At 42.8% G+C, this 13,471-nt stretch overlaps 1 protein-coding gene across 4 annotated transcripts in view; it reads right to left on the bottom strand.

The window, feature by feature from the left end:
* The window catches only part of LOC122562673 (PALM2-AKAP2 fusion protein), a 378,231-nt gene that overhangs the window by 339,195 nt on the left and 25,565 nt on the right, over nucleotides 1-13,471 (bottom strand). For all 4 annotated transcript variants that reach the window (XM_087996166.1, XM_087996165.1, XM_087996186.1 and 1 more), the window contains exon 2: nucleotides 732-812. In XM_087996166.1, the coding sequence (XP_087852292.1) occupies nucleotides 732-812 (81 nt within the window). The remainder of the gene's footprint in view (nucleotides 1-731; nucleotides 813-13,471) is intronic.

Genomic DNA, 13,471 nt, shown 5'->3' on the forward strand with positions numbered 1-13,471 from the left:
TATCAACTTAAAAATAGAACCTCTGCTCTTTCTTGGTCTCTGTAGCCATGACAGACTAACTTACCCTCTCTCCTTGGGTGTTGAAGATAAGGCCCAAGTGAAATGGGACACTTTTATCCCAGTTCCATGTTGGCAGGGCAAGTGACAAAAGTCTTGGTGGAAGGTCAGTTTTAAAGGATTACTTGAAAGAGAAGACAATGGTTGGAGAGGTAGAGTGGTTGAGTGAAGGAATTTTTGCAGTTTACGGCTAGGCAGCTGAAGGCACAGCCCGAAATGGTGGAGTGATCGGTGATGCATAAAATGTTCAGGATTAGGGGTGCACAGGTGTCTACATAGCGATATAGAAAGGCCACTGTGGTGCTATACAGAACTGAGCAGTTAGTAGTGCTGAGCATATTGACAAGGCTTAGTGGGAAAGATCTAATTTCCATGCTCATTACAGCAAGAAGGGATATTAACGTAAGGTTAAAAAGAAGTTCCTTTTTTTTGGAAGACTGCCAGTTCCGACACTCAAACATCAAATAAATCTCACCTTCCCACCTCCCCACCATGAAAATATTCAACATCGCAAGTAACGCAACAACTCACACAAACATTTATAATGTCATCTGGATAGAGGACTTTGCCAGTGTTTAATGGTACAAAATAATTAGCCATACGTGCAATGAATGAATATGATTGCATTGAGGTTGTGAAACATTTATGCTGTGCTTTGCTATCAGTCTCCCTACCTTATGGTGCTGCAGCTGAAGTATTTTATCATCGAGCTGGTGTCTTTTGTCTTCTATTTCCGTCTGCCTCCGCCTTTTCTCCTTTCGAGAGAGAGACAAAGCGAAAGTATGTAGTAAACAGGTAGGTGATTACCAGTCTAATTCTTTTCTTTACATTTCTATGTGAGCCAATAGACATTTTTTTTAAACAAATTTGTATTTTCTTTCTGATGCACTTCAGCAAGGAATATAACAAATAATTCAATAGTGCAACACTGTGGTCAGTACTTTAAGTTTTACCAGTTATGACACTAACAATGTGGTATTTCTAATAACATGCGTAGGAGATTGCAGTGCATTGGTGTTGTTCCTGTTGAGAGGGTTGACTAATGAGGGGGGTTTGAGTAGACTGGGACTATACTCCTTGGAATTTAGAAGAATGAGGGGGGATTTTATAGAAATACATAAAACGATGAAGGGAATAGATAAGGTAGAAGTAGGGAGGCTGTTTCCACTGGCAGGTGAAATTAGAACTTCGGATTATAGCCTCAAAATAAGGGTGAGCAGATTTAGGACTGAGTTCAGGAGGAACTTCTTCACCCTCAACAAGCACACGGATGGCAGTAAATTAGGTTAATCTTAGATTAAGATAAATGCTTGACGCAACATCGTGGGCCGAAGGGCCTGTACTGTGCTGTACTGTTCTATGTTCTATTAAAGGTTTGTGAATCTGTGGAATTCCCTGCCCAGTGAACCAGTTGAGGATACCTCATTGAATGTTTTTTGAGCAAAGATAAATAGGTTTTTGACCAGTAAAGGAGTTAAGGGTTATAGTGAATTGGTGGAGTTGAGTCCATGGAAAGATCAACCATGATCTTTTTGGATGGTGGAGTAGGCTCGATGGGCCAGATGGCCTACTCCTGCTTCTAGTTCTAATGTTCTTGTAACTCATATTCCAGTGATCCCCACCTAATTCTCACAAGTTCAAATCTCACCATGGCAGCTGGTGGAATTTAAATTTAACTGATAAAATCTAGAATGGAAAACAAATCTCAGTTGTGGTTATGATAAAATTTATTGTTTAAAAATCACATCTGGTTCACTAATGTCCTTTTATGGAAGGAAATGTGCAATCCTTACATGGTCTGGACTACTTATGTAGTTGACTCTTAAATGGCCTCTGAAATAGCCTAGCAGCCCTCACAATTCAAGGATGGGTGAGCAACAAATTATGGTGTTCCCAGCAACATCTACATCCCAAAGAATGAAGAAAAGTCAAACTAGCTTAAAGAAAGAAAGGAATATTTGCATTTTAATAGCACCTTTCACAACGTCTGGATATTGCAGTGTTTTACAGCTAAACACATACTATTGAAATGTCGTCACCATAAGGAAAGTCATGGAAATAGCCATTTTGTGTACAGTCATCTCCCATAAACATCAAGGTGATAGTGGTCTGCTGTTCATAGAATCCCTACAGTGTGAAAGCAGACCATTCAGCCTATCAGGTCTATACTGACCCTCTGAAGAGCATCCCCCTCAGACCCACTAGCCTATCCCTGTAACCCTGCATTTCACAAGGCTAATCCCAGCTAGCCTGCCTGACCCTGGATACCACGGACAATTTAATATGGCCAATCCACCTAACCCACACATCTTTGGGCAGTGGGATGAAACCAGAGCACCAGGAGGAAACCCATGCAGACACTGGGAAGAAATACAAACTCCACACAGACAGTCGCCTGAGGGTGGAGCCAAACCTGAGTCCCTGGCACAATGAGGCAGCTGTGCTAACCACTGAGCCACCGTGACACCTTTTTGCTTTGTATCAGTCAATAACTAAATATGAGCCACAGCATCAGGGAAAGTTTCTTCAAAATAGTTTCAAATGGTTTATTCACGCTCACCAGAGAGGGCCTCAGTTTTATCTTTCATCTGAAACAGTGGCACATCTGACAGTGCGGCACATCTGTGTGTTGTATTGGAGTGCCAACCTACATTCTGTGTTCAACCTTTGGAATATGGCTTGAACTCTCAAGTTCTGACTCACGGCAATGGTGCTGCCCACTGAGACAGGGCTGATAGCCAGACATCAATGTCAGTAGAAATAACATTGTGAAGCGATACAAACAAGCTACAAATCTGCCCATTTTTCAATGTCTCATCATTCAACTCAAGTTTTACAAATTAAAAATAACATCATAATATATAATTTTGACATAACTGTAAGGAGACATAAAGCAGAAGCTTTTCGTGTCAGGATTAGGAAGCAAGAAACAGACGTGAACAATGGGAGACTACTTTATACAGCAGAATAAGAGTATGCATTTTGGTCGGGCCATCATGAAGATACAGCGGGAACAGTTAACTGTCAATCTTAGTTCTCAGATTGGGCAGATGGATTCTGGTTGGTCAGTGTGTTGCCATAGGAGTGGTGGCAATGTAGAGGTTGGCTGTCTCCATGATCCATTTTCTCCGTGATGAAAAAAAATGCAATGTATGTACAAGTTCCTTTAGCCCACATTAAACAGAGTCCTGCGTATTAATACATTTGGCTTCATGAATGCTTGACACTGCAAGACCAATTGATAATTTTAAATTGGTTTAAATTATCTGGATTACTGTAGAACATGGTATTCTGTGGCTTGCAAGCATATTAGTTAAGAATGATTGGCACAAAACCCACGGCGAATTGTCAGTATGATGTGTTCTCCACTGGTTACTGACTCAAATGGCTGATGTACCCAGCAGGGAGAAAGTGAGGGCTGCAGATGCTGGAGATTAGAGTCACGGGTGTGATGCTGGAAAAGCACAGCAGGTCAGGCAGCATCCGAGGAGCAGGAGAATCGACGTTTAAGGCAAGGAATGAGGCTTGTAGGCAGAGGGGGTGCAGAGATAAATAGGAGGGGGATGGGGCTGGGGAGAAGGTAGCTGAGAGTGTGATAGGTAGACGGAGATGGGGGTAAAAGTGATAGGTTGGAGAGGAGGGTGGAGCAGATTGGTGGGAAGGAAGATGGACAGGTAGGAAAGGTCATGAGGGCGGTGCTGAGTTGGAAGGTTGGAACAGGGAAAAGGTGGGTGGAGAGGAAATGAGGAAACTGGTGAAGTCCACATTGATGCCGTGAGGATGGAGGGTCCCAAGGTGGAAGATGAAGCATTCTTCTTCCAGGTGTTGGGTGGTTGGGGTGTGGCAATGGAGGAAGACCAGGACCTGCATGTCCTTGGTGTAGTGGGAGGGGGGGGGGTTGAAGTGTTCGGCCACAGGGCGGTGGGGTTTGTTGGTGCGGAGCTGTCCTGGAGATGTTCTCTGAAGTGCGCTGCAAGTAGGTGTCCTGTCTCCTCAGGGAGAGGAGACTGCATCAGGAGCAACGGATACAGTAAATGACATGGTGGAAGTGCAGGCAAAACTCTGATGGATGTGGAAGGCTCCTTTGGGGCCTTGGATGGAGGTGCGGGGGGAGGTGTGGGCGCAGGCTTTGCAATTCCTGTGGTGGCAGGGGAAAGTGCCGGGAGGGGAGGATGGGTTGGTTGGGGGCGTGGACCTGACAAGAAGAGTCACGGAGGCAATGGTCTTTACGGAACACGGATAGGGCTGGGGGGAATATATCTTTGGTGATGGGATCCATTTGCAGGTGGCAGAAATGGCGGAGGATGATGCAATGAATACGGAGGTTTGTAGATTGGAAGGTGAGGACGGGAGGGAGGGGCTCTATCCTTGCTCAGCATCACCATGCCACTGAAACTCATATATCACATTACTCATTTTGTATGGGAGGGCAAACGTCCTTTTGGATTGATCGCAGCATCCTGTTGGTGGAAATTAAAAGTGCTGGTAGGTTAACAAAATAGCTTGCTTTTTCACAATTTGAAATGCTGCTATGAATGTACATTCTGTTAAAATGGAGACATATGGCTTAAGATCTGAAATTTTGAAATCAAATTTTAACTTATTTAATCTTTGTCATGTTTGGCATTACTTTGCATCCTCTCACTAGCAAGCAAGGAAACCAAAAGAAAGGGATTTGTGATGTATAGTGCAAAATTTTATCATTTACTCCGTACCAAATGAGCCCCTGTTTAACATTCCATGTAAAACCACTCTGTGGGGAACTCACTTCCAAACCTATGACCTTGTAAGGACAAGGGCAACAGTCACATGGGAGCATCACTTGAACCTGCAAGGTTCCCTTCAAACCTCACAGCAATCTGACCTGAGATCACATCACTACTCCTTCAGTGTCACTGGGACAAGGTCCTGGAACGCACATCCCAGCAACTCTGTGGCATACCTTAGCTCCGTGGACTGCAGCAGTTCAAGAAAGTAACTCAACACTACCTTCTCAAGGGCAATTGGGGATGGGCAAAAAATAGTGACTGAGCAAATGACACCCACATCCCATGAGTGAAGGGAAAAAGCACGAAGTTTCTCTTCGGATTGTGAAAATATGATTTGCATGTCCCTTTTAAAGTGCTGGGAATTATTTTTAGCGACTAAGCAATTCATCTGACTTCATGACTAAAAGGTCACAGTAGGACACCTGATAAATCTCTGACAGAAAACAGAACAAAACTGCAAAGTGTAGTTCATAAAATAAACCAACCCGACCTTGCCAACATTTATATTATGAAGAAGAAACAATGTCAGAACATTGTCCAGATTCTCATTCCCTTTGCCAAGGCCTTGAAGAGTACAGAGATTTGGAGATAGCAGGCAATCAATCATTTGAAAATAGTAAATAATGTTACATTTAAAGCTTACTAGTAACAAAATATGATGGAGCAATTTTAATCCTAACCACCTGGTGAGAACTTGGTGGGTGGCCAAATGAAGCTTCTACCCTTGAGAAAGTTGCCTGAGAAATGTCGATTCAGATTTCTGAACTGCCCTTAATGCTAGTGGCATCCTTCTGTAAGAATGGGAATTGGGTCCAAGCACACCATCGGGTTCTCTGTACAGTTGAACTTGTCTTGACAAATCAAAGAGCACTGGCGCCTTGTTGGGAACGTCAAGCAGCCTCAAACATTGTGGGGTCAGGAGGATGAGGGAATGCAGGTCTGACAGAGAACAATGTGGCTCTCCTGGCCCTGACTATCTTCACTTTCCATCTGTGAGAACCTTCTAGAAACTTCCTCCGTGAACCTTCCTTGGTGCTTGACTCTCCAGAAGTCACCAGTTACTTTCCATTCTTTGTGTGAACACAACTGCTGGGGAAGAAATCCCTGACTTGTAGTGCCATCAGTTGCTGTTGTACTTTGTTTTCCCTAAGAGCTTGTGCTCAAGAATCTGTACTTAGGTACCTTTGTACCTAAGATGGTGCTGTGGTTGGCAACTTACGAACTTTTCACTGTACTCATGTGAGTACCTGTGACAATAAAGCTAATTTAATTCAACTTTTAACTCTAACCTTGCACTGCCTATAAATGTTGACTCATCCTGAAATCTGTTGCACATTTCCTAGCTTGCACCAAATCCTATTCACCCATTACCTCTGTGTGCATGACGTTTATTGGGTCTCAGTTTGGCAATATCTCCATTTTAAATTACTCATCCTTTTTTTCCCCAAAACCTCCATGGTCTTGGCTCTCTCCATCTGTCTCCATCTTCTCCAAACCCACAATACTCTGGGATATTGATGTTCTCCAAGTCCGGCTATTTGGCTAGCCCGAATTTTCACTAATCTTCCATTTATAGCTATGCTGTCAAGATTCTAGATGCCGGAATTCTCGCAGTACATCTCTTAATTTTAAGAAGCTCCTTGAAAGCACTTGCTTTGAGTGAGTGTTTTGGTCACTTGTTCCAGAACGTTACTGTGTGGTTCAGTATCAGATTTTGTCTGAGAATTTCCCAAGATGCAGCTTGACAAGTTTTGGTATATTAAAGGTGAAACAGAAATAAAAGTTGCCAACCAGCTAACAGCAAGCTGTCCCACAATTAAAAGAGTGGCCAATATTTTCTGAAGTGATTATTTCTGCCGTGAAGCCAGTATTGAACTATGATAGAGCTGTCTTATTGAGTATATTCCAGTCTAGAAATACCTGCTCTTTTAAGCCTGTCACGTGACATCACAAACACATGTGTTGTTCTGTAGTAAAGGCACTCACTTTGCCTGTAATCACCCAGTAATGTGATAAGACCATAAGGAATAGGAACAGCGGTAGACTATTTGGCACCTCAAGCCTGCTCTGCCATTCTATAGGGTCGTGACTGATTCAACATTCCTCACATCCACCTTCTTGCCATTTCCCTGTATCCTTGATCCCGTTCCCCACCCCCCCACCCCCCGACCCTACTGATCAAGAATCTAACTATCTTAGCATTTGATATACATAGGACTCTGCTGTCACAGCTCTTGATGGCAAAGAATTCCAAAGACACTCAAGTCAACGTGCCTTTGTGTGTGGGAAATCATGTCTCATAAATGTGATTGAGTTTTTTGAAGAAGTAACAAAGAGAATTGATGAGGGCAGCGCAGTAGATGTGATCTATATGGCCTTCAGCAAGGCATTCGACAAGGTTCACCATGGGAGGCTGGTTAGCAAGGTTAGATCTCATGGAATACAGGGAGAACTAGCCATTTGGATACAGAACTGGCTCAAAGGTAGAAGACAGTGTGTGGTGGTGGGTTGTTTTTCAGACTGGAGGCCTGTGACCAGTGGAGTGCCACAAGGATCGATGCTGGGTCTTCTACTTTTTGTCATTTATATAAATGATTTGGATGCGAGCATAAGAGGTATGGTTAGTACGTTTGCAGATGACACCAACATTGGAGGTGTGGTGGACAGCGAAGAAGGTTACCTCAGATTACAACAGGATCTGGACCAGATGGGCCAATGGGCTGAGAAGTGGCAGATGGAGCTTAATTCAGATAAATGTGAGGTGCTGCATCTTGGGAAAGCAAATCTTAGCAGGACTTATACACTTAATGGTAAGGTCCTAGGGAGTGTTGCTGAACAAAGAGACCATGGAGTGCTGGTTCATAACTTCTTGAAAGTGGAGTCACAGGTAGATAGGATAGTGAAGAAAGCATTTGGTATGCTTTCCTTTCTTGGTCAGAGTATTCAGTACAGGAGTTGGGAGGTCATGTTGTGGCTGTACAGGTCAATGGTTAGGCCTCTGTTGGAATATTGCGTGCAATTCTGGTCTCCGTCCTATCGGAAAGATGTTGTGAAACTTGAAAGGGTTCAGAAAAGATTTACAAGAATGTTGCCAGGGTTGGAGGATTTGAGCTCGATGGAGAAGCTGAACAGGCTGGGGCTGTTTTCCCTGGAGTGTCGGAGGCTGAGGGGTGATCTTATAGAGGTTTACAAAATTATGAGGGGCATGAATAGGATAAATAGACAAAGTCTTTTCCCTGGGGTGGGGGAGTCCAGAACTCGAGGGCATAGGTTTAGGATGAGAGGGGAAAGACATTAAAAGAGACCTAAGGGGTAACGTTTTCACACAGAGGGTAGTACATGTATGAAATGAGCTGCCAGAGGATGTGGTGGAGGCTGGTACAATTGCAACATTTAAAAGACATTTGGATGGGTATATGAATAGGAAGGGTTTGGAGGGATATGGGCTGGGTGCTGGCAGGTGGGACTAGATTGGGTTGGGATATCTGGTCGGCATGGACGGGTTGGACTGAAGGGTCTGTTTCCATGCTGTACATCTCTATGACTCTATAACTCTCAAGTGAAGAATTTCCTCCTTATCTCAGTCTTAAATTCGTGCCCCTTTATTCTGAGATAATACCCTTTGGTTCTGGACTCTCCAATGAGGGAAAACATCGTCTCAGCATTTACCCCTTAAGAATCCGATACGTTTCGTAGATCACCTCTCATTCTTCTGAACTCCAGGTTGAATAGAATCTCAACCTGTTCAGCTGTTGCTCATAAGACAACCTCTCCATTATAGGGATTATCCTAGTGAACTTGCTCTGAATCACCTCCAATGAAAGGACTTCTTTCCTTTTAAAAAGGGAACCAAAACCGCTCACAGTACTCCAGATCTGGTCTCACCAGTACCTTGAACAGTTGGATCAAGACTTCTTACTCTTCTACTCCAACTCTCTTCCCTTTCGTTCCATTTGCCTTTCTCTGTGCAATGGTGTCAGTGAGTGTCTTCATCAGTCAGCTACACAATCTATAGTAACACCACTAGGCGCAACATGCAGACTGTGTGTAAGTCATTGATATTACTGCCTTGTAAATAATGTTGCAAATAAATTTTAAGGTATCTGGCTCAACAAGATCCAATTCCCTGGGTATATATTATATACACTAACATATAGAAAACCATCATGCTGGCCACACTAATTGCAGTAAGTGGACCTCAAAGTTAGTCATGATATTTAGTTAGGTGGATGCTAAAGGCTGAAAAGGTGAGAGCAGTGTGGCAGCTGTTAAAATTTTTTTTCCAAACTGTCATCCATCACATGTCAAGTTTTGAGTTGAACTTACAACTATCTCAAGATCAAAGTGGAATAAACTAAAAGCTACAAAACTAGAAGCACGGTGACTACTCTAGCTCTCTCTTTTGGAAAAAAAACTAGGCAGTTTATAAGAGGCCGAGATCAATTCCCATTTTCGAAAAAAGCAATTTAAATATACTGAAGGATAATCTAAGGGAGTTATCCTGGAGCAAAGAACAAAAATAAAACACAAAAGAATGCTTTGTATGCCAAAAAGGTGTAACCACTGTCCAGACATCAGTCAATACTGCCATTTTATTTTTCCAACAATACACAAGAATAAAAGAAAAAGCATGTGCGACATCATTACCACATCTTTTTTGCCTGACTACCATCAAGAGGCACACGCCTGGAACATTTCAAGGTGCAGTGACTATTAAAGCTGCAAGAACAGAGTAGAAGAGAGAAGCTTACAGAAAACAGAAAAACACTGCAATATAAAATTTTGCTATTAATTTTTAAAGAACATAAATCTACACAAGGTGGAAAACAAATATCTTACCATGGACTGGTAATCCATCAATACTTTGTCAAACCTTTAGTTGTTTAAAGGAATAACCAGTCTTTCCTCTCTACATCAGTAGATAACTGGCAAAGAACAAAAGGGAGTCAACCACTGCTCACTTTGGTTGAGTTAAGAACAATAATATTCTCAGGTATTTCTGAAGTTAACTGCAAGGACCATGTCAACATGTTTCAGATTTTCGAAGATCACCTTCAAGTTTGAGTCAATTGGTTTGAATTCATGTCATGCAGACAATAGTCAGGTGAAAGGATTGACCAGTTCATAAGCAGATGTTAATACAAAGGTATGGTTGTGATTATACTGAAGTTAGCTTAACTGAAAGGCTTATGGCACAGATCATTCCCTCCACACCCATAATATCCTTCATAAGAGCACTTATGGATAAACCAAAACAATATATCAGTTATGCTTTATTCAGATAAGGGTGCAAGTTCAAAGCAATTGTAGTAGGGCAACAGCAAGGCTGGAAGATGTAGGGAGCACGGGATGACCAGAGAAATTGAGGCATTAGTCAAGAAGAAGGAGGAGGCAAATGTCAGGTATAGACAGCTGGGATCAAGTGATTCCCTGGAGGAGTATAGGAAGAATAAGAGTACAGTTATTAGGGAAATCAGGAGGGTAAAAAAGGGACACGAGATAGCTTTGCCAAATAAGATTAAGGAGAATCCTAAGAGATTCTACACGTACATTAAGGGCAAAAGAGTTAGTAGGGAGAGATTAGGGTTTCTTAAAAGATCAATGAGGCTCTCTATGTGTGGAGCCACGGGACATGAGTGAGATACTAAATGTATATTTCACCTCAGTATTTACGATGGAGAAAGACATGGATGCTAGGAAAATTGGGGAAATGAATAGTGATGTCTTGAAAAGAGTTCAGATTACAGAAAAGAAAGCGCTAGAGATCTTAAAACACACAAAGGTAGATCAATACTCAGGACCTGAACAGGTGTATCACAGGACATTGTGGGAAGCTAGGGAAGAGATGGTGGGCTCCCTTGCTGAGATATTGTACCACTGACAGACAAGGGTGAAGTCCCAGAAGACTGGAGGGTGGCTAATCTTGTGCCACTGTTTAAGAAAGGCTGCAAGGAAAAGCCAGGTGAGCCTGATGAATAAGTTGTTGGAGGGGATTCTAAGAGATAGGATTTACATGCATTTGGAAAGTCAAGGACTGGTTAGCGATAGCTTTGTGTATGGGTGATTGTGTTTAGCAAATCTGATTGAGTTTTTTGAAGAGATTATCAAATGGTTAGATGGAGGCAGTGATGGCCGTTGTCTACATGAGCTTTAGCAAGGTCATTGACAAGGTCCTATAGGGTAGACTGGTCAACTAAGGTTAGATCACATGGGATTCAGGGAGAGAGAGCCAATTGGATACAAAATTGGCTTGATGGTAGAACAGAGGTGGTGGTAGAGGGTTGTTATTTGGAGTGGAGGCCTGTGACCAGTGCCGTGCTCAAAGATTGGTGCTGGATCCACTGCTTTTTGTCATTTATATAAATGGTTTGGATGTGAATATAGGAGGTATGGTTAGTAAGTTTGGGGATGACACCAAAATTGGTGATTTAGATTACTTACAGTGTGGAAACAGGCCCTTCAGCCCAAGGAGTCCACACCGACCCACCAAAGCGCAACCACCCAGACTCATTCCCCTAACACTACGGGCAATTTAGCCTGGCCAATTCACCTAACCTGCACATTTTTGGACTGTGGGAGGAAATCAGAGCACCTGGAGGAAACCCGCGCAGACATGGGGACAATGTGCAAACTCCACACAGTCAGTCACCTGAGGCGGGAATTGAATCCAGGTTTTTGGCACTGTGAGGCAGCAGTGCTAACCACTGTGCCACTGTGCTGCCCAGTGGATAGTGAAGGAAGTTATCTAATAGTACAAAGAAATCGAGATCAGATGGGCCATTGGGCTGTGAAGTGGCAGATGGAGTTTAATGTTAATAAATGTGAGGTGTTGCAATTTGGTAAGGCAAACCAGGACAGGACTTAATTAATGGGAGGGCCGTGCAGAGTTTCGTTGACCAGAGGGACCGAGGAGTGAAGGTTCACAGGTAGACAGGGTGGTAAAAAAGGTGGTTAGCAAGCTAGCTTTCATTGGTAAGAGCATTGAGTATCAGAGTTGGGACATCATGTTATGGATTTACAAGGCATTAATGAGGCAAACTTTGGAATACTGTGTACAATTCTGGTCATCCTGTTTTTTGAAGAATGTTGTTAAACTAGAAAGTGTGCAGAAAAGATTTACAGGGATATTGCCAGGACTTGAGGGTTTATGTTATAAGGAGATATTGGATAGACTGGGATTCTTTTTCACTGAGTGTAGGAAGTTGAGGGGTGACTTATTAGGTTAATAAAATCATGAGAGGCATGGATAACGTAATTAGTAAATGTCTTTTCCCTAGGGTAGGGGAGTTCATAACTGGAGGGTGTAATTTTAAGGTGAGAGGGGAAAGATTTAAAAGGGACCGCCGAGACAACTTTTTCATGCAGAGGCTGGTGCATGTATGGAATGTGCTGCCAGAGGAAGCGACAGAGGCAGGTACAATTACAATGTTTAAAAGATATTTGGACAAGTACGGGAATAGGAAGGGTTTACAGGGATATGGACCAAACACAAACAAATGGGACTAGTTCCGTTTGGAATACCTGAATGGTATGGATGAGTTGGATCAAAGGATCGGTTTCCATGCTGTATGACTCTGTGACTTAATGCTTGACTCTGGATCAACTATTGCAATTATCAATATGTTCAGTGAAATATCCAAATCATTTCTGAGTTGAGACTTCTCTCACCCATCAAGACATGTTGTGACATGCACAGGCTACGTTCTCTAAGAAGGCATTGGTCTCAAATGTGTCGGAATTTGAATTGCTTGGAGGAACACAGTGTACAACACAAGGCTCTACAGCAGCATGTGAAAAACAGCCATCCAAGGAACAAGATTGAAGAAGCTTCCAAAGTTCCATCTATGGCACACAATCATGTGAACAAAGACCAAGAGGTAACAGAAACCCTACTTTTTACAGACCCCAGTCAGACTGTACATATGGTCAACTTCACACTTCACATAGATATCATCAGAGAAACTGAAACCTTTCCCTCCATCCAAGTGTCAAACCTCAAAAGAATTTAACAACATTCACTATATGCTGACAATGACATTGGTACCAGTGCAAATGTTATCTTTTTGTGTACTTCAAATGAGCTGTACTCAGGAAACAAGCACAGTGTGGTGTATTGCCCACAAGCTAAGCTAATTCTTCACAGCGGGCCCTACACCCCATGTATTGGCAATGTCCATCTTCAATTCAGATATGATCCTTCAGAAGCTGGAAACTTTGGGACAGATTTTATGAAGAGTGGCCAATCTCATCTGGATTACCACTCCAATCCTTTTCTATGACAGTGGTGAACTCTGTTTTACTGACAGAACAATTTGCTCAGAGCTCCCTTAGAAATATGGAGCCGTACTTCCATTTTGGCAGTTCTGTCATGGTACAGGACTGTCAGAGGAAGATAAACCTCACCCCCTTTTCACAGCAGGCAGCTACCATGTGCAGAAACTTAAAAGCCAGATGGCCACTTTGTGTCCAGGCGTGGGTACACAACATAAGTGTGATAATTGGGTAGAGGGTCAGGTGCCAGGTAGGTAGGGTAGATGGTGTGCCAAATAAGTGTGTGCCAAATGGGTGGTGTGTCAGGACAAGACCATGGAGTCGACCCATCATCAGAATAAACTTTAGGCAAACAGGTTTGATGCTATCAGCAA

The sequence above is a fragment of the Chiloscyllium plagiosum genome, unplaced genomic scaffold, assembly GCF_037043375.1.
Source record: "Chiloscyllium plagiosum isolate Xiang-an unplaced genomic scaffold, Cpla_swu_hap1 HiC_scaffold_2, whole genome shotgun sequence".
NCBI lineage: Eukaryota > Metazoa > Chordata > Chondrichthyes > Orectolobiformes > Hemiscylliidae > Chiloscyllium > Chiloscyllium plagiosum.